Below are 24282 nucleotides of genomic sequence, written 5' to 3'. Positions count from 1 at the left end.
TTTTAATAGAATACCTATATGAATTAAACATATAGGGAAATTAGGAAAATAAATTTCACATAGGAAAATTCAAATTATACCTCAAAATAAATCCCAAATATTGAAATTAAGATTATACCTCAAAAGAAATCCGGTACAAGTAAATTCAGATTATACCTCAAATTAAATCGGTAATTTAAATTCAGATTATACCTCAAAATAAATCCGGTATAGGTAAATTCAGATTATACCTCAAAATAAATCCGGTACAGGTAAATTAAGATTATACCTCAAATTAAATCGGTATATTTAAATTCAGATTATACCTCAAAATAAATCCGGTATAGGTAAATTCAGATTATACCTCAAAATAAATCCGTGATAGGTAAATTCAGATTATACCTCAAAATAAATCCAGTACAGGTAAATTAAGATAACATTTCAAAATAAATCACGTACATGTAAATTCAGATTATACCTCAAAATAAATCCGGTACATGTAAATTAAGATTATACCTCAAAATAAATACGGTACATGTAAATTAAGATTATACCTCAAAATAAATACGGTACATGTAAATTAAGATTATACCTCAAAATAAATCCGGTACATGTAAATTAAGATTATACCTCAAAATAAATCCGGTACATGTAAATTAAGATTATACCTCAAAATAAATACGGTACATGTAAATTAAGATTATACCTCAAAATAAATACGGTACATGTAAATTAAGATTATACCTCAAAATAAATACGGTACATGTAAATTAAGATTATACCTCAAAATAAATACGGTACATGTAAATTAAGATTATACCTCAAAAGAAAAAATACGAGCATTAAGTTGGTAAACTTTAATAACATTTATAAAAAAAAGAAACTGAAATGAAAAAACTCGGTCTTCGATATGCAACGAGGGGAATCTTGTATTACATCTAAAACGACACCAAGGCGTAGAAAAGTGTTAACCAATCCAAGCCCTAAAAATCTCTCACACAATTCGGGTGTGGCTGAAAGTCAAAAGGAACACGTCACGGTGTTAGTGACACGGAGGAAATCGAGTGCGCATATAGCAGTCACTTCTCCTTAGGCAGCACCAGGGGGCGGCACCGTCGTCAAATCGCCCGCGCCATATTTACTCTCGTCGGAAGAGAGATACGTTCATTATCATTCTTACGTAATTACTTATATAATTATATTATTTATTACCAGCAAAGTATCGGACGAAGGTAGAAGCGCGTGTACGCATTTGGAAACGTAATTCGAACCAGAGCTCTTCCGAAACCGTATCTACTTCGTGGGAAAGTCAACCTTGATGGTGGGGAGGCGGCGGAATCATCAACCGTTGGTGCCGGCCTAACAGCGGTACACGCCATTGGCGCACGCGATTTTAGCGTCACGAGGGGAAAACTACTCACTCAAGTCGCCTCACACGCGAGTTGATTGTATCCGCGTTTAAGTCCACGATATAGCGAAACCCATAAAAAACTAAAAAATTTACACTATCGGTAAAGTACTAGGAAAAGGTAGCCGTACATTATATTCTTGAGCTGTTGTATTATAAATATTAAATAATTTTACTTTTTTATTCGTTTTGATAAATGGACAGCCGCTACGGCGCAAATTAGGTTTTCGCGAGTCAAGGTTTTACTACCCTCGCAATATGCCGTGTAGTGTATATACGTATATTTTGGTTCATGAAAATACGGTCACTCTGAATATCAATTTTTCTTAAGAGATTTGTACAGTGATAAAACAGGGTTTTTGGCCAAATGAGAATTTGTATTTGAGTGGTTAGTCGCTCGGTAATAATTAGGCCAAATTATGGGAATTTGAATATCACTCGATATCACTTTTAATCAGCCGAAAATTGTGATAAATCACCGGAACCCAGCGAACAATTAGCCTTGGTCCTCTGGTTTTAACATTTAGGGCTCACTTATTCAAGGCTTCCTTCAGCTCTCCAACCGTACCGTAGAGCGAATGAATGATTTGACTGCACTATTTTAAAGGCCTAGGGTCACCCCCTCCCTTACTCTAAAAAGGGTTCAAACAACTTTTTCGCTTCCCCCTCGAAATCCCTCCATTGGTCAGCTCGCTCTCCCGACCTCTCTATGTGGAAGGATTAAATCCGACATTGTGAGCGCTGTCAAAACTGTCAATAGTGCCAATGCCCTTGAGACGTAGAATTTTTCGCGAAACATTTCTTAGTCCATATTTTATTTGTAAACTTCATACTTTATAATTGTAAAATTTCATACTTTATATTTGAAAAAGCGCATGCTTTATATTTGTAAATTTCATACTTTATATTTGTAAAAGTTCATAATCTATTAGTTTATATTCTATTATATAAGTTCATAATCTATATATTGGCTTATATTCTATTTTATAAATTCATAATCTATATATTGGCTTATATTCTATTTTATAAATTCATAATCTATATATTTGTTTATATTATATTTAATAAGTTCATAACCCATATATTTGTTTATATTCTATTTTTAAGTTCATAATCTATATACTAGTTTATATTCTATTGAATAAGTTCATAATCCATATATTTGTTTATATTCTATTGAATAAGTTCATAATCTTTATACTAGTTTATATTCTATTGAATAAGTTCATAATCTATATATTTGTTTATATTCTATTGAATAAGTTCATAATCTATATATTTGTTTATACCTGTCCTGTCTCGTATAACGTAATGTAAAGAAATAACGGCAAAGATAGCGCGGTTTGAAGATGGTAATCAAAAGGAAGGATTATAATCGGTGTTGACAATATTGCAGAGCCTTCTTCGCGTTCATTTCGCCGAGTAACCGCGCCGGAAAATTAAAACGTCGACATATTTCAAGACTCTAATTCGCTCCGGATAGCAAAGCGACGTGGAGATGCCAAATTGCCAAGAAGAAGGAGACAGAGGCGAAGAAAGGTTGGGGGGAGATGCGGAATAGCCAACAATTAAGGGGGGAGGTCACCGTTCGCGTTACTAACCATTTCCATTTTGTACATTTTTTCGGCCACCGTTCGATTTTCGCCTTCGCGAATCGCGCGCCTCGTATTGACTTTAATTTATTCCCGAAGGCTCATTTGGACGGACGTAATTAACGACGGGAAAACAATAGGCTTTAGAAAATTCCATTCCGTCGGCGAAGCGAATTTCCAAAAGCGGAGGAGGAGGCGCGGAAGTCGGTTCGACGTTAATGCTTTTCGCTCTAAGTAGCCTACTAATCCGGTTCGCTAAGTCTACGTTCATTTAAACGTATAAACCCCTCAATTGCGGAGAGCGCCTCCGCTTTCGCCTCGACGACGACCGACCTCCCGAATCCCCCGCGCGACGGTCAGCGCCAGCGAAGGCGGGACGAACTGCGGATGAAAGCGTCGCTTCACTCGCTCGAGAGAGGGTTCGCCTGTAGGGACGGGTAACGCGCGTCGGGGATAAACCGAGTTCGGCCTTTTGTTCGCGGTGGAAAATCGATGGGACTCGCTGCCGCAGTGAAGCCGCATCCGAGTCGATGGGGATGGTGCAATAACACCGTCTCCCTCCCCTCCCCCGTTTCCGCGCCTAAAGCTGGATCTCCTGGAGAGAAGAGGCTACATGGTTTCTCGTACCGTGGGCCTCCTTTCCCGTTCGAAATGAAAACGGCCCAGTGAACGGAAGCGAGGGATCTTCCCGTGTCAATGGGGGAGATGGATTGGCGGCAAAGGGGGGGGGGGGTCGGGACCAGGGGGGATGGTTCGGGGGCGAGGGAGGGACGCTAGAAACCCAGAAATTCGACCTCTCGCGCTATTTGGCGCGGAATGACTAACTTGCCAGCGAGCGGGACTTAGAGGATTTCGCAGTCTTTATCCGATCCCGTCCGTTGCCAGGATAAGGTGTCGCTGGGGGGTAAGTATAGCCGGGGGGAGGGTGGGGGCGCCTGAGGGGATTTCGGAGGACGCGTGTTGGACGCGAAGAGGCGAACGAAAATGGAAGAGAAGTCCGGAGAAGTTTTAATTAATCAAGAGCGAGCCAACGAAGCGAACCGAGAGAGGGAACGCCAGGCGAGGAGGCTAGCCGGAGAAAAATCTATAATTTTCTCTACTTCGTTTCGAAGCTCTAAGATGCCCGCGTATCTAAAGAGAATCCAGGCCGTCCGGAAGAAAGAGAAAGTAGAGGGAGCGCCGTAGAAAAAGAGTAAAGGTTGAGAGGGAATCTTATAAACTCGAAAAATGATTATAGTCGGGAGGGTTGAACGGTTATATCGCTTTTCAGCGTCACCCCCTCCTCCGCCCAAAGGGTGGCTTCTTGAATAATTGCGGCTTCCTATTATAACGCGAAGGATCTTTATTTATTTTGAGCGAAATTCCTATTTGCTTTGGCTAATTGAATCCTATTATCGGCCAAGATAAGGGAAAAACAAACTCAAAAGTTGATTCCCTTTAATCTCACCCTTAAGCCAGCGGCACTACAAACGCACACTCTTCAGGGTTGCCACGGTACCTGGAAAGCCTGGAAAAGTCAGAGAATTTGAATATGGATATAAAAATCAGGGAAAAGTCAGGGAATTTTTAAAATTATTCTAAATATCAGGGAAATGTCAGGGAAGTTAATTTCGGTTGCAAATAGGAAACTTTTACTAAAATATAGGTTAAAAAATACAAAATCTTGGCCCGAAATAAGTCAGGGAAAATCTCCGGAGATGGTCAGGGGAAACATGGAAAAGTCAGGGAATTTGAATGAGGAACAATTGTGGCAACCCTGCTCTTACTCTCCAGAGAAAGAATGGTAAACTTTATCCAGAAATAACATTTTTTGACTTAATATAATAAATCTACTCCTTATAATTTTGCTGAAGAAAATTTATTTTATTCTCGCTCTAGAGAGATGTTCAACTAACAAATCCCAATGTGATTTTTAGAGCGGCTATTTTTATTGGAAAGTCTAATATGAATTTCAATTTCCCCTCAATAAATCTACTCCATATAATTTTGGTGATCTTTTTAGACATTTAAAGAGAGGAAATTAACGATTTTTAGACTTCAGACAAATCATAAGGAGTAGATTTATTGGTATCTTTTTCGACATTTAAAGAGAGGAAATTAACGATTTTTAGACTTCAGCCTATTCATAAGGAGTAGATTTATTGGTATCTTATTAGAAATTTAAAGAGAGGAAATTAGCGATTTTTAGACTTCAGCCTAATCATAAGGAGTAGATTTATTGGTATCTTATTAGACATTTAAAGAGAGGAAATTAACGATTTTTAGACTTCAGCCTAATCATAAGGAGTAGATTTATTGGTATCTTTTTAGACATAGAATTTTGGATTTTTAGGCTTCAGCCAAATCATAAGGAGTAGATTTATTGGTATCATTTTCGACATTTAAAGAGAAGAAATTTTAATTCAAATATTAGGCTTTTCAAATGAAAATAGCCGCTCTAAAGAATCATTTTAGGATTTGGAGGTAGAGCATCTGCTGTCAACTTAAGTCAGAGAACGGGCTTGTAGTTTAAACCCAATAAAAGGCGGATTAATACGGTTTGTCCAGGGTAGGGTCGACCCCCCGGCGGCGACTAGGTTAATCCTCTCCATTTATACGACTTTATAATAGTCCGGGTTTCTACGTCGTTACTGCCGCGTGAGAGGGGGATTTATATCATCATCAAACGCGTGCTCTCCCATCAGAGAGAGAGAGAGAGAGAGAGAGAAGTACTTGGCAAATGCGAAGCAGGGAACAGAGGCCATCATAATCCACCCCACGGCTCTTTAGAAGAAAAAAAAGACCTTTATACATAAATTCTCCAAATAGGTCTTTTCTTGGTGGCTGTCTGTCCTAGAGATGACGACGGAGAGGCTGAAAAGCCAAAGGGGGGTTCGGTCCTTGGATGCGCCGGGTGAGCGAGAGAGTATAGAGACATGATGTATGAGGGTATAGCCGAGAAATAAAATGTGGGGGCCCTCAAAAGAGAATTCTCTCCGAGTATAAAGATACCCTTCTCTCAGCCAGCTTTTTGCTAACCTCTCTCTTTCTCCAAGCCCTACTCGTCCCCCTTTCCCGTCCCCCTTGGATCGAGAATCAATAGTTTTTCCTCAGTCTCGGTGGTCAATCTAAGGAGGCAGCGTTGAGAAGCGCGTGTTAGTAGGTTCGGGGAATGTAAAAGGATCGGCGTTCGTCTTCGCTAACGGGTCGCGCTGACGCGGAATGTAGGGGTTCAGATTTTCAGACGCCACTCGGCCAGGCGAAACGAACGCTTTTCGCTGGTCCGTACGACAGTTCCCTTTCCACTCTGAAAGTAAAAGCGCTAGGCCTATCCGGCTATTGGCCGTACTAACGACTGATTCCGGAATACATATATATATATACGGCGAAGATGGGAAGAAAGAACAGAGTGTGAGAGGATAAGGGTGGGAATAATCGTTGATTGGAAAAGAGGCGACGAGGGGGTATAGTCCCGCCTCAATTCCTCCGAGATTTTGGTTTTCCGCTTTATAATAGCCCAGAAAACGGCTTGTCACCTGAATTATATAGATTATAAACTTGATCTTTATCTTATCGCTAGAAAGCCTCTTTATAAAAGGGGCGAAATGAGAGTGGAATCTCGCGTTACGGTCGCTTATCTCGCCAGGTAACCTTTCCGCGTTTTATCCGTCCCAGATTCGAGCCGTTTCTAAATGCTATTCAATTTAAAACAATATGATACGGCGACAAAGACTTCACTTTTACAACGGAGAATAGAATGGCTGGTATTAAAACAATAAACCCTCTTAAGATCATTCTGAAACAACGCTTATTATATCAATTCAAATATCAAACTATATCAATAAATTTGTAATCAAATACGCGGAAAAAGTCGCGTTTACAGGGTTTCCACCGTTTTTTCACAATAAAATTCCCCGAATTTTCCCCGACTTATTTTGTGCCAAGATTGTATTTTTTAAGCTATAGAGTAATATCGGCGTCACCCATGCTTTTTCCTATAGATAAAAATCTGCCCTCGAAATGGCGGCCATAGCCCAAAGCTGCAGAGCGATACTACTCTATAATTTAGTAAAAGTTTCCTATTTGCAACCGAAATTAAATTCCCTGACAATTCCCTGATTTTTAGACTTATTAATAAAATTCCCTGATTTGTAGACTAATTAATAAAATTCCCTGATTTTTCTACCCATATTCAAATTCCCAGACTTTTCCAGGTACCGTGGCAGCCCTGAATATATTTCACTCTACATTTTAACCAGTAAGTAGATTGGCATAGAAAACTATCGCAGGGCCCCCACTCAAATCTGCAATTTTTTTATAGGAAAAATAGGATTATATTTCTAAAAATATAGGACATTATTGGACTATTTTTACAAAATTATAGGCTTTTATAGGACTATATATGCTATTTAATTTACTAACTTTATGCATTAAAAAACAAAATCTATATTAAGAGAAATAAATCTTTGATTTTCACTTAAAAAATATAAACTATTTAACCATTTTATCACAAAAATATAATTATAGGATTTTATAGGACTTTTAGGGGATTTTGCTAAAAATATAGGATGTTATAGGACATTTGTGAAAATATAGAATTTTATAGGAATTATAGGACTTCTGGGGTCCCTGCTATCGTAATTTTTAGTCTAGACAAAACCAAAATCACCACCTACATTAAATTTTTCCCTATCCTCTGTAATAGAACTCCACTTGTAATAGTATCAAAACTATTCCAGGCGGCATGGACCATTAATCCCGCCAGGACCACCCCACCATATATACCGCTGGGCCACCCATTAAAAGTCGGGGAACCCTGCGTTGTGTTGTTGGCAAGAGACAAGGAGGGAGAGAGTGGAATAGGGTATGACGTGGATACTCATGCTTTGTTTAAAAGAGCGCCGTTTCGGTCCCCTGGCGGTCGTGTCCCCACGTTGCGCGAGCAGCATCGAAATGGCCGGATTAAGGCGCCCGTGTGTCCCCCGCGCCACGGAGAGGAACTGTTCCCGTATTGCGAATACGTTCTAGCAGCGAATCCCCCCCGTATTATACTGGTCTAGCGAGCTACGGCTTCTCGCGTATATCAAAAGGGCGAACAGCGGCTTATAGGGTCCTGGTTTTGGAAAAACGGTAGGATGAAAGCTGTGGGTATATTTATACGATGTACACGATACGGGCGACGGTTGTTCCTTTTGGCCGCCAGATGGCCGACCCGTCACACTCTGTTCCTTCCAATTAGGGCAACAGACGGCTCTCTCTCTCTCTGTATCGGGTTTGAGCCGAACAAGAGGTTACGCTTGATAACTACCCGACTGAGACCATCAGTGAAAGAGGGCAAAATCATTTAGATCTTCCCTGACCACAGATGACACTTTTTCTTACCAGGAAATAACGAACAAAATTTGCGGTCTAAATTAAAAAAAAAACCCCCACTGTCTTGTAGGTTAATACTTAATACGAGGTTAAGCAGAATCATAAGTTTGAACGGGAAGGCTTTAACAACGCTGCCAAGTTGGCTTAAAGGCCTACTACATAGTTATTCGGTTTACTCTGTATTTCACTGGAAGCTGGCTCGCTGCGAGACACATGTGCTATGCAAGCAGCCAACTTCCAGTGAAATACAGAGTAAACCGAATAACAATGTAGTCGGTCTTTAACGAAACGTCGTCAAAGCGTTGTGGAATACTAGCCGTTCATACCTACTGGTGCTTAACCTCTTTAATGAATAAAACCAGTAAACTCCAAATTTGCGGTCTAAATTTAAAAAAAAAAACCACTGTCTTGTAGGTTTATACTTAAAGGGAATATAACATCAGGTTTTTTGGTGTGGAACACCAACACTTCGACCATTTCCCGCTCCCTCCTATAAAGCAGTATCATTTCGTAGCTTTGGCCATGGCCGCCATTTTAGGCGCGTTTTTTTCTCTTTAGGAAAAAGCATGGGTGACGTTGCGTGATGTAGCACTGACACTACTCTATGGCTTCAGATATTTTTGGCGCTGGTTAGTGATTTCCCGCCTAAATTGTTAACAAAAAAACCTTAAAAAAGACTTGAGGTTATATTCCCTTTAATACGAGGCTAAGCAAAATCCTAAGTTTAAACGGGAATGCTACTGGTGCTTAACCTCTTTAATGAATAAAACCCGTAAACTAAGTTTATTTTTCAACCCTGGATATTCGTATCTTTCCAATAACACAGCCCCTAATATGATTTAGCCTCCGCGCCAAGTCGCAACCCCTCCAAACCTTTACCTTATACATAAAATAACAATTTTATTATAGGCTCTCCCACTTCAAAACTGGAGAAGCAAAGTTTGCAATGAACTCCATACGGCGGCATTGGAACGGAACTGAATTTCCGAGCGAGCCACCAGAGGGACGCCAGAAACAAGGGTGGGTGAGACACGAGCTCAGCTCGATCGCAACCTTTACTGGCCCTACCAGCGTTGCTCGGAAAGTTTTCCCACAGAAAATACCTTCCCTCAACGAGCATCTGGGGAGCACCTATAAAGAAACCCTACCTACACGCCCCCCCATGGGGACGGTCTGGCTCGGGTTTCCGCGATCCACCCGTAATTTCGTTAGATTGCGATTTACGAGGCTTCCCATTCGAGAAAATATAGCGAATTTTACAATCAAGCTTGATTAATACTAGATGAAATGTAATTAAAAAACCCTCTTTATTTATAAGTCACGGTAGTATCGTAAACAATAACTATCGCAGTGGTCCCGAGTTTCCAGCCGTTGGATATTTTTAGGCGTACCCTCGCCTCGATGTTTGAAACAAGCGGCAGCACCACCCGCTACTACAAACATCGACCCAGCTGGAGAGGATAGCGGTTCCCTCGAGCGGGTGGGAGATCATTTTGGGGGTGGCGGAGAAGGATGGTGAGAAATTGTCTAGGGGTTCGAAAAGGGGGGAAACGATCCTCGCAAACTCTAAATCTACCGGCGACTTAAAGAGACAATGCCGCGACTACAATTTCCTCTTTAATTCCCTTTCACGACGCCGGAGCATAGAAAATAGGCTAACGCGAATTGAAAGCGGAACTTTCAGGTTAAACTGACGTCGGAAAAATTACGCTTCAATATCTTAGCGCGTGTCTGCCTCCTCCCTTGACAACTATTTCCCCCGAAAAGCTTTCCCTCCCCCCGTGTCACCCCTGGATACCCTGTTATTAAAGCCCGACCAATGAGAAGGCGAATTTCGGAAAACTAGACACGCGATTGGTCGCTGGTGTTTCGCTGAGTAAACTACATGTACGGGAGATCTATCTATAAGTTAAAAAACCCTGTGGACTTGAAAAGCTCCCTTCCCTTCCATGGCAGGATTTTTCTTTCTCGCTATTGATTTTGATTTTAAAGATAACTTTTCGCTGTTTTTTAAAAGCCAGTAATAAGTGGGGGGTAGATATTCCATCTTTTACGTAACACGAGAGCCTCCAGTGGCGCGTAGGATTCGGATAGGGCGTAATTTTTTCCGTGTACTACTATATTGAGATTTGTATTTGATAAAAATGCAAAATAAAACTATATACAACAAATATTTCTAATTAGGATACTAAGTAATTATTACGAAAACCCTGACCGGTTTTCGTTCAATTATTCATTCTGGAAACAACTGAAAAATACTAATTAAATTCGGTACCTGATAAATTATCACCTTGGCCTATTATTAGATCTGATAGAAATTTGGGCAAAAAATGTTAAAAAAAGGAAGAGTTAGAATAGGTGCGTAACTGTATTCATGACGTCAGGCACAAACCATAAAATTATTTAATAGACGCTAAAAGAAATTATTCACTCCAAAATAAAAACCGTCAAAAGGAAGGGTTTTTAAATTAAAAACGCGTGAATCTCGATGATATCGCCCATTTTTTCGTCGCACGTGTAATTATTTATTCTGATAATAAAATAGAATCACGTGGGCTTAGCAATATTTATCCGCATTTGTCTTAGCCAATAAGATTATCCCTTCCGAGCAAGCACGCGCCAATTTACACAATATAACCGTTGAATTTTTCAAATCAATTTCTTTTAAGATCTATTGGGTAAAATCATGGGTAAAATAGTCATGACATGACCCTACCGCCATCTGCTAGTCGTTTTACATCACGCTAACGCTTCAAATAAAATCCGAACTACACCTTCTCTCCTCTCTTATGAGTTAAGAAGTCGAATTCAAAAATCTAAAACCCCTCATATCAACCACAGAACTTCTAAAAGTATAATAAACAGTAAAATTAACTTACCCATTAAAATATTATCCAATGTGGCGAAGATCTCTGCCGGCTTTCATCCAAAATTAGCTCACTGAGACACTAGCGACATCTTACGCGGCGAAAAAAGGAAAGCCTTATCGAAACCAACCAAGGGTTACCACTGACAACTCCGGGATTGTGATATTTAACCACACCGTTCGCATATTTTAAATTTCTTTGACAAGCTGATGATCATTCAAAAATTAACTCACTCTTATACAACGAGTGCTATTCTACATTTAAAATCTCTGCAGAATTTACTTAAATTTTAAAATTATTTGGGCAATATGAAAAACTAGGAATCCATTCGAAATCGAATCCTAGTCTGGCGGCATACCGTTAATGAAAATAATGAACACCGCCATGTGGTGGCGCTGTAAGTTGCGGTAAGGCTAACTTTGATTAAGTGCACCCAGAAAGCGCATGAGCCAAGTTGGACAAAGTTGTAAGAACGTAAAAATATTCAAAATAAAAGCAGCAAATCGTGAAGTAACACTTAAAAAATTTAATGAGAATATTAAATAGATACACAATATTATATTGTGAAGTATGAATGGAAATGGAAGTTTTACACTATTTTTGATATATTTAGTGCATCTTTCATCATGTAGTTGCGAAGAGCCCACAATGCATTGACAATATTTCCGTGATTAGCAGTTCCATTTGTTAGCCAATTAGAAGGAAGTCGTTGAGTGTCATAAAGTGGGGTATTTTCAGCTGTAGCTTTCAACTGCCTATCCCAATCACTAACGTACCTACTGTCAGCTTGCAGCCCCTCGATGTACCTTAAATTCAAATAATAATTTAGTAATAGGCCTTACAAAACTTATTAGATATAAGAAAATAGTTAATCTTACTTTATATAAGTACTGGAATGCAGTAACCGTTGTGGTTTTGGTGGAGTGGCCACAAATAAAGGTTCTGGAGCTTTAATCGGTTGGAACGGTACAATGGGTGTGGTACTATCTGTAAGTCAAACGAGTAAAAATCCGTGTTGGTAATATCCTTGAACTCATTTAAATTATAAAAATTAAACTATTCAATTAAAATTAAAGATAATTATGACTAAGTACCCAGTGCAATCAAATTTGCCAATGCTACACACTATAATACAAAGTAACTAATAAAAAACATTAATGGGTACATTAATCTTAATGATCTTTGGGTTAAAATTAGGCTCGAAAGGCACTCACTGAGTTGCTGTTGAATGTACGGGGAGTGGCGGTTCGAACCATTTGGTCCTTGTTGGAAAGAACTATTTAGGTTATGGTTGTGTAAAGGTACGGGGGTGTAAGGAGAATATGGTGAATGGGCGGGACTGCCGCCACTCCCCAACATCATGCCTGGGGAATGTGCTCTGTTCGGAAGCAAGTAAGAGGGGAAGCCTAAAAAATGCAAAAGACAACAAATACAGGAAAGGGAGAAAACAAAAAGAAAAATCACATTCAAAACATGCAAATCAAAAAACTATTGATTCAAAAAAACGCCTATCAAATAATTTAGCAAAATTACATGCTAGAAAAACATGATTGATGCTTACTACAGCTATCTGATTGTGTAAACCATACGTACCCTTTGGGGTTGTTGTAGTGATGGGGGGTATGATTTCTGCTGGAGAACTGGCGTGTTTTCGGGAAGGGACGAAATTCCTGAAAATACGTTAATTTTTAATAATAAATACATTTTTATATATATAACGTCATTTACTTTGAGCGATTTGAGGGAACAACAACTCGGTTAGCTGCTTTTAAATGAACCTCTTTGCAATGACGTAATAAACGTTGGATATTCGGGAATGGTGGAATGTTACGTTTAATTCGAGCGCAATTCAGCCATAGACACTGATATTCAGCATCTGGTCCTCCTTTGGGGTTCGGATAGGTTTGGAAAATATGGCCTTTGGCATCTGTCAACAAGTGATCAACCAAATCTTGCATATCTTCAAACTGATAGTCGCAGTTATCCCAAGAACATTCAAACACTGTGTTCTCATCCACAACCGCGGGAGTTGATGTTCCCTGATTACTATTGCCTCCTCCTTGGGAAGAAGCTGGAGACTGAGGATAGCTGTCGTAACCTTCCTTTTCACGTTCTTTAGCGGCTAACGAAGCAGCCAATTCTTCATTCTGCCTTTGAGCTCTTTCCTCGTAATCATTTTTCTTACCAGCTGGCAAATTTCTCCACTGAAATTAAAGAAAATAAATTAGTTTGAAATATTTTTTCAAATTAGTTCACTTTTCCCTTACTTCAGTCCCAATCATTCGACTAATATCGCCGAAAGAACAATCGGGATTTGCTTGAATAACACCTTTTCTTACATCTCCAGCAAACATTATATAGCCTGTGACTAGTTTTTTCATACTTTTCTGAATTTTAGAAATATAGTTTTTAACGTCTGTAATGAAAATAAATATTAAAATATTTTACTTTTTTGCTAGTAGAAATGGGCGTACTGGAGGACATATTGGAGTCTTCTTTACTGGCGATACTGGGAGGTGGCATATCTAATGATTCTTCATTCTCCGTATCAGGATTTATCTTATAAAAGAAAAAACAAATGTAGAAATAAACAAAAATATCAACAAACTGATAGTGCCAGTCAAACAGTACGAGTGCAAACAATTCCAATCAAACCTGGTTTATTTATGCTAAACAGATTAAAAAATTACTAAATCTACATAAACGTTTAGAGAGGGTGATACAAATGAGGTTAAAAATTGTCTGACTGGCACCCCTAAATCACTAAACCCGCTAAAAATACAGGAAATAACTCACGGGTGTGCACTCTCCCGGTGTTTTAACTTCCACACTACTGCTAAAAACCTCAGTCTGATTTTACATGAGGGGAATAACAAAAAAATGTGTTATTTATTCCATTTATAGTAGGGCGTTAAAAACTATAAGAGTCTTTAGTGCACTACCCTCTTTAGCGGTATACGGAAAAAAAAGAAAAAAAACTTTTCAAAAATCATACTAACTTTCTGCGGATTGATGGGCTTGCGGAAGTAATAGACTTCATCCTCCATAACGTCAGGTGCGAGTAAAAACTTCTGGTAAGAAACCAAGAATCCATAGCAGCACCAGCCAGTACGTAATTTTATTTACACCCAATTGCAATATTAAAGCCATTTTTTTTTGGTATCAACAGGCAGGTTTATATGAGGTTTTTTTTTGCAAAGAGAAGGTTAATTTGCGAAAAGAATAAACAGCAAAGCAAAATGGTTAGTTCAGTCAAGATAATTTAGAAATTAAGAAAATGCAAATTAATCAAATAGTTATAAGAAGCATGGGTTAATTTCAAGTCTTTTTGCAGTTCAATTAACCAGCAAACATTTAAACATTACCATAAGTAAAAGAAACGTACTTTAAGGCCCTTGGGAAACTTTCGAATCTGTCTTTCAGCTTCGAAATATCGAGCTTCACAAACATAGACGTCATCTTCGGGGATTTCTGTCGGACGCAGGGTAGAGTAATCTTTCAAATCCAAAACCGAGCAGCGGCCTACTATACTCAGCAATGGGTTTGTGTCTTCTATGGTACTTAGAAATACTTCTTGCTTGTAAAACAAGCGGGTTGTAGAGTGATAGATTTCCTGAGGTGTTACGAACCATGGACCATGGAAATAAGCATTTCCACTAAAAACATAAGTTATTATTATTTAGTCATAAATTTCATACGTTATTGGTACTCATTTACTTCTTATCCAGCCACATCTTATCAATTCGAGCTATTAGGCTCTTTTCATGCTCAGTTCTGACGTAACAACAATCACCTACACGAACTGTTAGACCTGTTGGTAAAGTGAATTGTTCGTAGTATACTGCACCTTCCTCTGGAGCTTCTACATCACAGACAATATTCTATGAAAAAAATTTCATTAAACATCAAAGATTTAGCATTGAAATTATTCTTTCTACTAACTGGCTTTGGTTTGTCAATAATTGTGAGATCACCATCATCCAAATCCAAAAATTCTTCTTTAATTCTTTCAACTCCATCTTTAAACGCTGAAGGAATACGAACCGGTTCTAAGGGCTCATTTCGGGCTATAATTTTAACATTTTCACTCTGGGCTATTCTCCAGCTCTATAAAATAATATGTTCATAACAACACTCTGTAATAAAACACTAACCTATCCAGTAAATAACATACAGTTTTAATTTTCTTAAATGCCTTGGCTTTAGCAGAATATCTGGATTCGCAAACATAAACATCCTTGTCTTCCAAACCCTCTGGCTTAAGTTTAAAGTAATCCTTGACGAACATGACGTAGCACTGACCAATAACTTGAGATAAAGGGGTGCTATTGTAGTTATCGCTTTTGAAGACTTCCTGTTGCAGAAATTTACGGGTAGCTAAAGGAAAATATAATTAGAATATTTGCTATTTTCAAATGAATCCTTATAAATACCCAAATGAAATGTTTCCATGGGCCGATAGAACCAACATCCAGAGATCCAGGGCTCATTTTGATCATCTTTCCATAATTTCTCTATGTGAATTATATGAGGTTCCATACCTTTCTCTCTGGAAATGCACGGCACATTAAATAAAAGTTTTAAGACATAATTTGCAAAAGAAAGTACCTTGGTTCCACATAAACAAAATCTCCAATTCTAAAAAGCTGTCCTCTCATTGATAACCCATTGGATGACTCTGGGTTATTCTCATCTTCTTCTTCCTGTAGATAATGTTAATATATAAGAAAAAGACAATACAGGGTCTCCACTAAAAACAAAAAATAACCGAAAAACTTTTTAAAATTCCAATTTCTATGGAACATTCCTCGTTCAATTAGAAAGTTGTCGCTCACCATATTATTAGTGCAAATAACTTTGATTTGACCAAATTTGACCAATCAGAAGCCGAGAAATTGAAGGTTAATGAATTCAGTGTTTGATAATAAAAAAATCTGATTGGTTTTAATGTGACTAAATCAAATAAATACTGAATAGTTTAAAACGGTTCAATTATGCCAATATCGGCTACGATACATGTTTGAAATGTCACGGAAGGTATTAATTATTCTTCCTTGTGGTCATGACAACCAGTCTTACTGAAATCAGGTTCAATTCATTAACCTTCAATTTATCGGCTTCTAATTGGTCAAATTTAGTCAAATCAAAGTTATTTGAACTAATAATATGGCGAGCAACAACTTTTTAATTGGAACCAAATCTGTAAACCCAACGGTTCTCGAGATAGTTTTTGAATGACCTTAAAGACATGGTTCAGGGTCATACAATTTCACACTAGTAAATGTCCCCCTGAATGAGGAATGTTCCATAGAAATTTTAAATTTAAGAAAAAAAAAATATTTCCAGTTGTTTATCATTTTTTGTTTCTTAGTGGCTATGCCTGGAATTATGTGGTAAAATAAAGCCATAGAAACACATGTTTAACAAAAGCCAAAAACTGGGTCCACAAACGAACACAGATATTTGATAAGTATATTTCATACAATGCTCACTTTCCCCTGATGGGATCTGTCTCCCTCCGGATCTAGTTGTTCGTTTGGCAGTTTTTCAGTTCTAAGGGCATTTACACTAGCTTGTAAATCAGTTTCTGTGTAGTGAAGGGCTGGAGATTGCAGGACTTGACCAAGTTTTGTCAGTTCATCACGTGTTTTGATAAAAAATGACTGCAATTCCACTGAATCCTCAAAAGCTTGAGAGTCAGTTCGGCTGACCATACGAGCTCTTTCAAATACTTCAAACATTTCTTCTTGAAACATCTCAAGTCTTCGGTAGCGGCCCTGAAATTTAACGATATTTATTTAGGTGGATGAAAAAATCAACTTTAGTGGCAAATGAATGTTACTCTGTCCAAATTCCTTTTAATGATATCCAGCGTCAATATTTTCTGAGGAGGAAGTTGATTATCCAGATTATTTGTTTCAGTTTCCGCTAATTCCACTAAAGAATCACTAAAACAACGACCCTCTTCGTCCTATTAGACCAATTTTTAAATTAGGTGTGCAATTCTTTTATAAATGAAATTTGGCTAACTTCACCTGATGATTATAAACAGATATGAAGAGATTCGTTAGTAATTCCTGAACTAAAGCTTTCACATCAGGGACTCCATCTTCAGGATCATTCAGTTCTAGTTTAGTTTGTAAAGCAATACGTTGCAATGCTAAAGCATCCTTTAAAATTGAGTTATTTTTAAAACCATAACTAGTAGTGAAAATGTAACAGAATGTTTTGAAAATACCTTATAAATTTGGGAATCGGGTTCATTATATTTACAAGCATTATCAAACATAAGGATAACGTCTGATAATAAGTCCTCCAAGCAATCATACTGGTTTAGTTTCAGTTTTGCACTTATGCGGTCCAAATCCATTGGTCTCTTTATAACTTCATAATAATCTGGATAGTCCTGAAATAAAAAAACGAAAGTTAGACTATTCTCCTTCTCCAATAAAATTTAAATTCAAAAATACATTTTTAGATGGCAGTTTGAGAAAAACTGTGGACAGCTTTCTGCCCCGATGATCATTGTACTCCTTGATAGTTTCATAGAAGGTCCTCAGTTTGTACATATAATCATTATGAGGTGGTCTACCTCGGCCCCTGGTCCCCCAATAATGGAAAAGGTAATAAAAGAAAAAAGCATTCGCAAAAACAAAATCAAAACACAAAACAAGTCATACACAAGTCAATTAAATGAACGTGAAATGACAAATAATTTGGCTTGCAAAACATATATAAAAATAAAGTATGTGATTTGGTGCTAATGTACATACATAGAGAACTTTGCTACAAAAACCTAAGGTGAAAAGTAAATGAACTAAAAAAAATTTAAAATGCAGCCAGCAAACCAGCTGGCCAAAATCCTGCTATTACTTTTTGCAAAAAATGATTGAAACAGGGTTGCCACAAAATTTCAAATTTAAATTCTGACTTTTCCCTGACCTTTTTAAGCCCTCATTTTACTTATATCAAAAAACTTTAAGATTAAATTAAATTCCCTGACATTTTCCTACCTTTTAACAAATTCTTAAAATTATCTGACCTGTGGCAACCCTGTAAATGATTGGGAACAAAAAGTAAAGTAAATTCAAAATGGTAAAAAAATCATAATAACCACAAAATATAGGGTGTAATCTTAACTGAAAATATGGTGATAATTTTAGACTAAAGTGAAAAATACTGAAATATAGATACAAACAAAGTTGCACAAAAACATTTCACACAAATTATTCTTGAGAAGTATTAGTGAAATTAATGTGAAGCCAATTTGTAAAAGCAAAGGAGAGAAAGATAAAAAGAAGTTGTTTTTTACATACATCTGATCTTCGCTAAGATATCTGTAAAAAGATATCCAAGATCGGACTATATTGTAACTAGCAGCTGGGTAAAAAAATTAATCAAAATGGACTTGGTAAGTGAATGTTGGGTCGTAAAATAGCATTTTCAAACTACACTACCTGCACGTTGAAAGATTTTTAGTTTAAAAAAAAAATGTAAGCATTGATTAAAGGTAGGGTTAATTGCCAAAAAAATTACTTAAACGTTAATGCGTAAAACAACATTCACTTTCTAATAAGTGTGAAAGTTTCAAGGGTTTGATAGTTGGCAGAATGAGAGCAATTGAAACAAAATATTACCGTTTCATGACCAATTTCGGCTTAACGTCTATCAATGGTCCCAATTCACGTAGTCTCGCATTAAGAACCTTCTCCAATGTATCGGCATCTCTGTAAATTTGGGATCCTTCTTCATTGTACAAACGGCAATTGTTGAACATCAACCTGAAGTCACTTAGAATTTGTTCCTCCGATGCATACTGTATTTGAAATATATTTTTCACTCAGCTTCTTATAACCATGAATTTATTTCACCCATGAAAATTCAGCACTAAAATTACCCTTTGGTCACCTCTGTAAAAATAAAAGGCAGAACCTAATTTCGTACCCTCACCCGTGACCAATGAAATGACTAAGTTCCCCTAAATTCGTTGCATATATTCTATCATGGGCTTGCAGTTCGCTAGCTTGCCTCTCACACAAGAGGTCAGCGTACAAGATCTGAAATCTACAGTGAAATTTTTCATTACTATCATTTTTGAAAAACTTAATTGTAACGCTTTTAAAAATATTTTATGACTAGTTATATAACTATACATCATAGATTTTATAATACAATTAACAAATTTTACAAAAAATTATAGTATTGAAAATGATTACTGGAGTTTCAAGGATTCAATCCCCCAATGTACTAAGGAATAGGTTTCTTTTCTCGTAGTTTTTAGCAAACAAAACAGTTGAAATCAGCTTGAGAGTGGCCAAAATTGCCAAGGTGTGTTAATCTCAAAGGTTTAATTAAAAGTTGAGGGTTAAGGCGGATGCATACATAAAGCTAGCAAGCAAATTTTTGAGCGAGCAAGCATGTGTCGCTTCAAAAACGAAGCTTGCGCATGAGCAAGCAAAGTGTGTGCGAAACTAGGATTTTTTCTAATTTCGCATCTCATGTGAGCAGCCGCCTTAATTGATAAAAAGAATGTGAGAATAAAAAATATATTGGCATAGAGCTTATCACCACGTGTTAAGATTTTAATAGGCTCTGCCTTCGGCTTCGCGAGTGGAGATGTAGGTCATTCCAGTTGAATGTTCATGGTATAACTAGAAAAACATATTAAGATTTTTATACCCGGTCATTTTTAATGTTGAAATCGATAGTTTTCATGTCCATTGGATTTATGATAACTTCATAATAGTCTGGGTAATCTTTTCTTGATGGTTTTTCCATAAACATGTTAATCAATGGTCGATTGAAATCATCCTTAAGTAGTTAAAATCAAGATGAACAGAAATACAAATAACATATAAGTTTCTTTACTCTTACAATATAGTCTAGAAGTGTTTTATAGAGAAGTTTCATTCTTTTCTTTAATGGTACCAACATCGGACTGTTTGAGATTGCCTTTTTGGGTTTTTTCTTCCGTTCTTCTGAAATTTCCCCATCACTGTCTGATTCTTGCTGTTAAAAGTAAAAAAAATTAACAATGAAAAAACTGCAAAACAATAGTGTCCAATGCTAGAAGTGTGACATCATCAATGGTATCCACGGTTAAAGCTTCAGTTATGACTTATGAGTCTCGAGATTTGAAATTCCTCTATAATGTAAAATTATACTCTTACCTTCATGTGATAATTTATTAGTTCTCTGGCTTTAGTCTGCATAATCTTTTGTAGTTTAACTGCATCCTGAAATAAAACAATGTTTAAGATTATATTAAAATGTTTTACAAATAGAACAACATACTTTAAACAGCTTAGAATCAGGTCTATTGTATCGTTTAGCGTTTTCGAACATAGTGTTTAGATCATCGACTACTTCCATCGTGCTATTGTACCCTCCGTTCTGAAATTTTTATACCAGGATGTTACCTGAAAGCAATCAACGCAATATCGAATGTGGACAGTACCTTGATTTTGGTTTTGATTTTGAAGAGGGACATTGGATGTTTGATTTCTCTATAATAATCCGGATAAAGCCTAAATGAGATTTGCTATTATAATTAATACTTGAGTGTGTTTAGAGATGGTTCATTACTTCCTGGATGGTAATCTTAAGAAAGGTTCGGAAAGCAGATATCCTTGAGGTGCTTGGAAGTTTTTGACTGTTTCGTAGAGTTGCCACTGTGGATTCATGTCCCCATCTTCAGGTCCCGAATCATTGGCACCTTCCTCTCCATCAGCTCCCTCTTCACCAGCCATGAAGGAGAAATTGCCTAAATAAGAAAATAACGTTAAATAGAGTTTTGCGGATGATAAAACTCGCTACCTTGGGCAGAAGCAAATGAAGAGCAAGATGAAGACTGAGCTATGTCCACAAAAGAGGTAGGACCGCAAGCGGCAGCTACAGGTACGACACCCGATGCCAGGAGCATGGAACTGGGGTCTCCCTGTTGGGCACACTCATCAGCGTCGGATTCGTATTGAAGAGCGGCGGTGATGGCAGACCATTTTTGACCCGCAGCCAGTCTCCTGGCTCTGGAAACACATGAGGTTGTTGGTGTGGTGGACGATGGTGTTGGGGTTGTTGCTAGCGTTGAGCTGCCACCGCTCGTAACCGCCTGAGCGGAATGAAGTATGGGGAGCCGTCGTATCGTCGTCTTTAAGGTGCTCTGCCCTCCGCTAATGATCAGACTGCACCCAAAACGCAACACGAGACCCGGAAAGGGGAAAAGAGACACAACCCGTGACCCCAAATAATAAGTCTCCAAATAATCATGTTAGTTCTCCCTCATTCCCCCATCAGCAACTGTCAGCTCAACGTTATTTACAATGAGGACTTTTTAAGTCTTTTTCTTACAAAACATTTGAGTAGTCAAAACTTAGCCAATCTTGAGCTAATTTTTGACTATTGCTCAATATGGACATTCATGATGATAAAAACTTAAACTTAGGCATATTACATCAAAGTTTACAACATTAAAACAGTGCCCGTGTTTGTTAGTAAACTTAACAAGCCTCAATCAATAGTGCTTCTAGGAGAAGTGTGGGTAGTGCTATCTTTTAAAAAGAAATAAAAAAAAATGTTTCTTACCTTATTCTTTCACTAGTTTTGGCCGGCATAACTTTTCGCTGGTCAATCTCGTACTTTTTATTGATTATAATCTTTCTCAACTGAGCAGCATCCTTGTATATTTGGGAGCCAGGTTCATTAAAAGCTTTGGCATTCTTCACCATCAATAGTAAATCCTTCTCTAAGTCGTTTAAGGTGCTGTGTGTGCCATTTTGAATCTTTGTCGCTATCATTTTGAGATCAATGGGGTCTTGAATTAATTTATAATACTCTGGATATCTCTGAAATAAAATGGAAACACTCCGAAATCTCGAAAAAATTTTTAATTGCATGAAACTATGGTTTTACTGTCTTTGAAGGCAACAATTGAAACATGGAGCTTAGAAATCTGCCATCTTGATCAGCAGCTGTCATAACTGCTGAGAAAAGCTCTTCAAAGGGACTTTCTTCTTCCTCACCTTCCTACAATTTTGGTATATTTAGTTTATTGGTTTATATTATTAATATAATTGGTATTACCATATCTTTCTTTTCGAGCTCCTGCAAACGAAGTTCCTCCTCCCTCTTATAATCACCCGACGTGGGATCAAGCAACTCATTTTTTGTTACATTGAAGAGATCCCAAATTGCACATGCATCACGATAACCAGGACTGGTTTTCTGCCAAAAAGAAATGATTTAAGTACCAATAAATTTACACATCAAAGTAACAAAAAAGAACAACAGAAGAAATTGAGGTATGTGATGAACGTTTGATATAAATAAAGGCAAGTTTTAAATATAAAAACTACATTAAACTAACTTTATAATAAGCTTTAGCATTAGCTATCATGAGTTCCATATCTGCAGTCATTTGATCTACATCATCATATTCTTCCATCTTTATCTTCTGTTGAATTTTCATTAGATCCATGGGTTGGGTTACAACATCGTAATAATCAGCGCAAGTTCTATAAGTAATTATATTTTTTAAGTAATTGTATTAATCTTATAACTATAACTGCTAACCTTTTCTTTGGAACACGAACGAAAGATTCACATAAAAGTCGTCCTTCATCTGTTTTATGATTTCGGACGGTGTCGTATAGTTCTTGACAAATTTCAATCTTACCAAAAGAAAACATTGATACGCAACTATCCAAAGCGGATTTCTATGGCAAAACTACTTACAACATCCATGTTTCGTCGTTTCCTTTTAGGAATATATTGATCCCCTTCATCATCTTCACCTAATGTACGACGTCTCTTCGGCATTGTTCAATTAAATCAATGGAAATGTAGCCAACACAGAGACAATGGCCAAAACAACCAACAGTCTAAGCCTCGTCAAAGACTTCTTCACTTAAAAGGATAAAATACAACGATGCCCCATTTGTACTTGTGAAATAAGTATTTAGATTTAAGTTACGTAATACTTGATATTTACAACATTAATTGATTTTTAATACGATACAAAAAATAACATCCCGTAAACAGAAACTAACGCCGAAAAACTTGGATTTATATTTATAATTTCGATCTCTAACGCTAGACGGCGCACCAGCCACCCATCCAAAAGGCTTCAGTTACCGGTTATTGACATTACGTTTGCCGCCTCATTTGAAATGTGAATTCCTCCCTGTGATAATACAGATTTGTTACGTAAAATCATATGTAACATTAGTGATTATGTTACATATGGTAAAATATGGATAATAATATTAATTCCTTCATTGATTCAAGTCAAGTCGTCAATGAAACTCCTGGAGGCGATTCCTCAGGAATAAGAAATAACAAAAACCAACCATGGTTTCTCAACATTGCCCGGTTTTGGCACTTTCAGGCACGAATAGACAGAACTATCTAATAATCTAGTGTAATTATATTATTGTTGGTTTTGTTTCTACTCCCTGTATTCCGATGCTTGGGCATAAGCCCCTGAGGCTTTCCAAGTACTTGATTAATTAAATAAAGGAAGTGTAAAGAGTGGTACAAATGACAGTTTCCAATAAATGGTTTCTTTTCGCCTGTTCTCGGACTAAAAATATACTCTTTTTACCCTAAAACGTTTTATTCGCCTGTTTCTGGGATGAGAATTACTCCGCCCCAAAAACTATTCGCTTGTTCCAGAGTATTAGGGCTATTCTTTTTACGTTAAAAGGAACCACCTATGGACTGCTGCAATGCAAAGGATGAAAAAATTAGCGAATAAGTAGATTAGTTCATTATGTAACTTTTGCGAATTTAGGTAGTTTCCTTGTTAGTGAAGCAACAAACACAAGGAGAACGCAATCCGTCAAAAGTCGTTGATTTTGTTGCGTACATTTTTCATTGGTTAGAAGGGAAAAATTCGGAAATTGTCTTCCCCCCCGCCCGTAAAACGTTCAACATAAAGGCTCGCTCAATGAAATTTGTACACAACCCTGCGTTAGCGTGTTTAAAGGCTAGCTGCGTTCTCCTTGTGTTTGTTGCCCCTAGGCGAGGATCATTTATAAAACGCGCAAAACTCGTCGCGCGTGTCTGGCTTTGCCAATCTATAGTTTAG

General features: G+C 37.5%; 2 protein-coding genes across 15 annotated transcripts in view; both read right to left on the bottom strand.

Annotated features, from left to right (window-relative positions):
- The window catches only part of LOC149922924 (uncharacterized), a 98778-nt gene extending 87299 nt beyond the window's left edge, over positions 1-11479 (bottom strand). The window contains exon 1 of the mRNA XM_090163703.1: positions 11211-11479. The gene's annotated coding sequence lies outside the window, so the exon portion shown is untranslated. The remainder of the gene's footprint in view (positions 1-11210) is intronic.
- Positions 11480-11709: 230 nt separating this feature from the next.
- Positions 11710-23254, bottom strand: polybromo (protein). Of its 14 annotated transcripts, none has more exons than XM_090164327.1 (35): positions 22929-23250; positions 22767-22864; positions 22561-22708; positions 22278-22418; positions 22107-22220; positions 21780-22039; positions 21012-21379; positions 20784-20961; positions 20656-20725; positions 20493-20591; positions 20369-20434; positions 20073-20207; positions 19878-20009; positions 18836-19014; positions 18515-18535; positions 17669-17798; positions 17437-17604; positions 17234-17368; positions 17041-17169; positions 16682-16975; positions 15807-15901; positions 15632-15747; positions 15373-15575; positions 15141-15305; positions 14916-15079; positions 14584-14854; positions 14198-14269; positions 13995-14048; positions 13647-13757; positions 13466-13585; positions 12927-13402; positions 12792-12868; positions 12413-12604; positions 12077-12185; positions 11710-12004 (listed from the first exon to the last, which is right to left on the bottom strand). In XM_090164327.1, exons 1-35 carry the CDS (start codon positions 23010-23012, stop codon positions 11788-11790), a joined length of 5391 nt encoding a protein of 1796 aa, XP_090020453.1. In that variant the 5' UTR covers positions 23013-23250; the 3' UTR covers positions 11710-11787. The 14 variants fall into 14 exon arrangements, with proteins under 14 accessions (XP_090020453.1, XP_090020452.1, XP_090020454.1 ...); XM_090164326.1 differs by having other exon boundaries at positions 13466-13614; positions 13673-13757; XM_090164328.1 differs by having other exon boundaries at positions 13466-13614; positions 13673-13757; positions 14198-14266.
- Positions 23255-24282: the final 1028 nt, after the last annotated feature.

The sequence above is a fragment of the Leiobunum rupestre genome, chromosome 11, assembly GCF_980474605.1.
Source record: "Leiobunum rupestre chromosome 11, qqLeiRupe1.1.hap1, whole genome shotgun sequence".
In the NCBI taxonomy this organism is placed as follows: Eukaryota; Metazoa; Arthropoda; class Arachnida; order Opiliones; family Sclerosomatidae; genus Leiobunum; species Leiobunum rupestre.
This window is presented reverse-complemented; position numbering and strand designations above follow the sequence as displayed.

What these genes read in the sequence shown, in the direction of transcription:
- polybromo (XM_090164326.1), bottom strand. Translation starts at nt 23,012, where the DNA reads ATGCCGAAGAGACGTCGTACATTAGGTGAAGATGATGAAGGGGATCAA. An exon ending in TTAAGATTACCATCCAGGAA is followed by an intron (nt 20,726 to 20,783) that starts GTAATGAACCAT and finishes AATCTCATTTAG; the next exon opens with GCTTTATCCGGATTATTATA. An exon ending in TTATTGACAAACCAAAGCCA is followed by an intron (nt 15,080 to 15,140) that starts GTTAGTAGAAAG and finishes TTTTTTTCATAG; the next exon opens with AATATTGTCTGTGATGTAGA.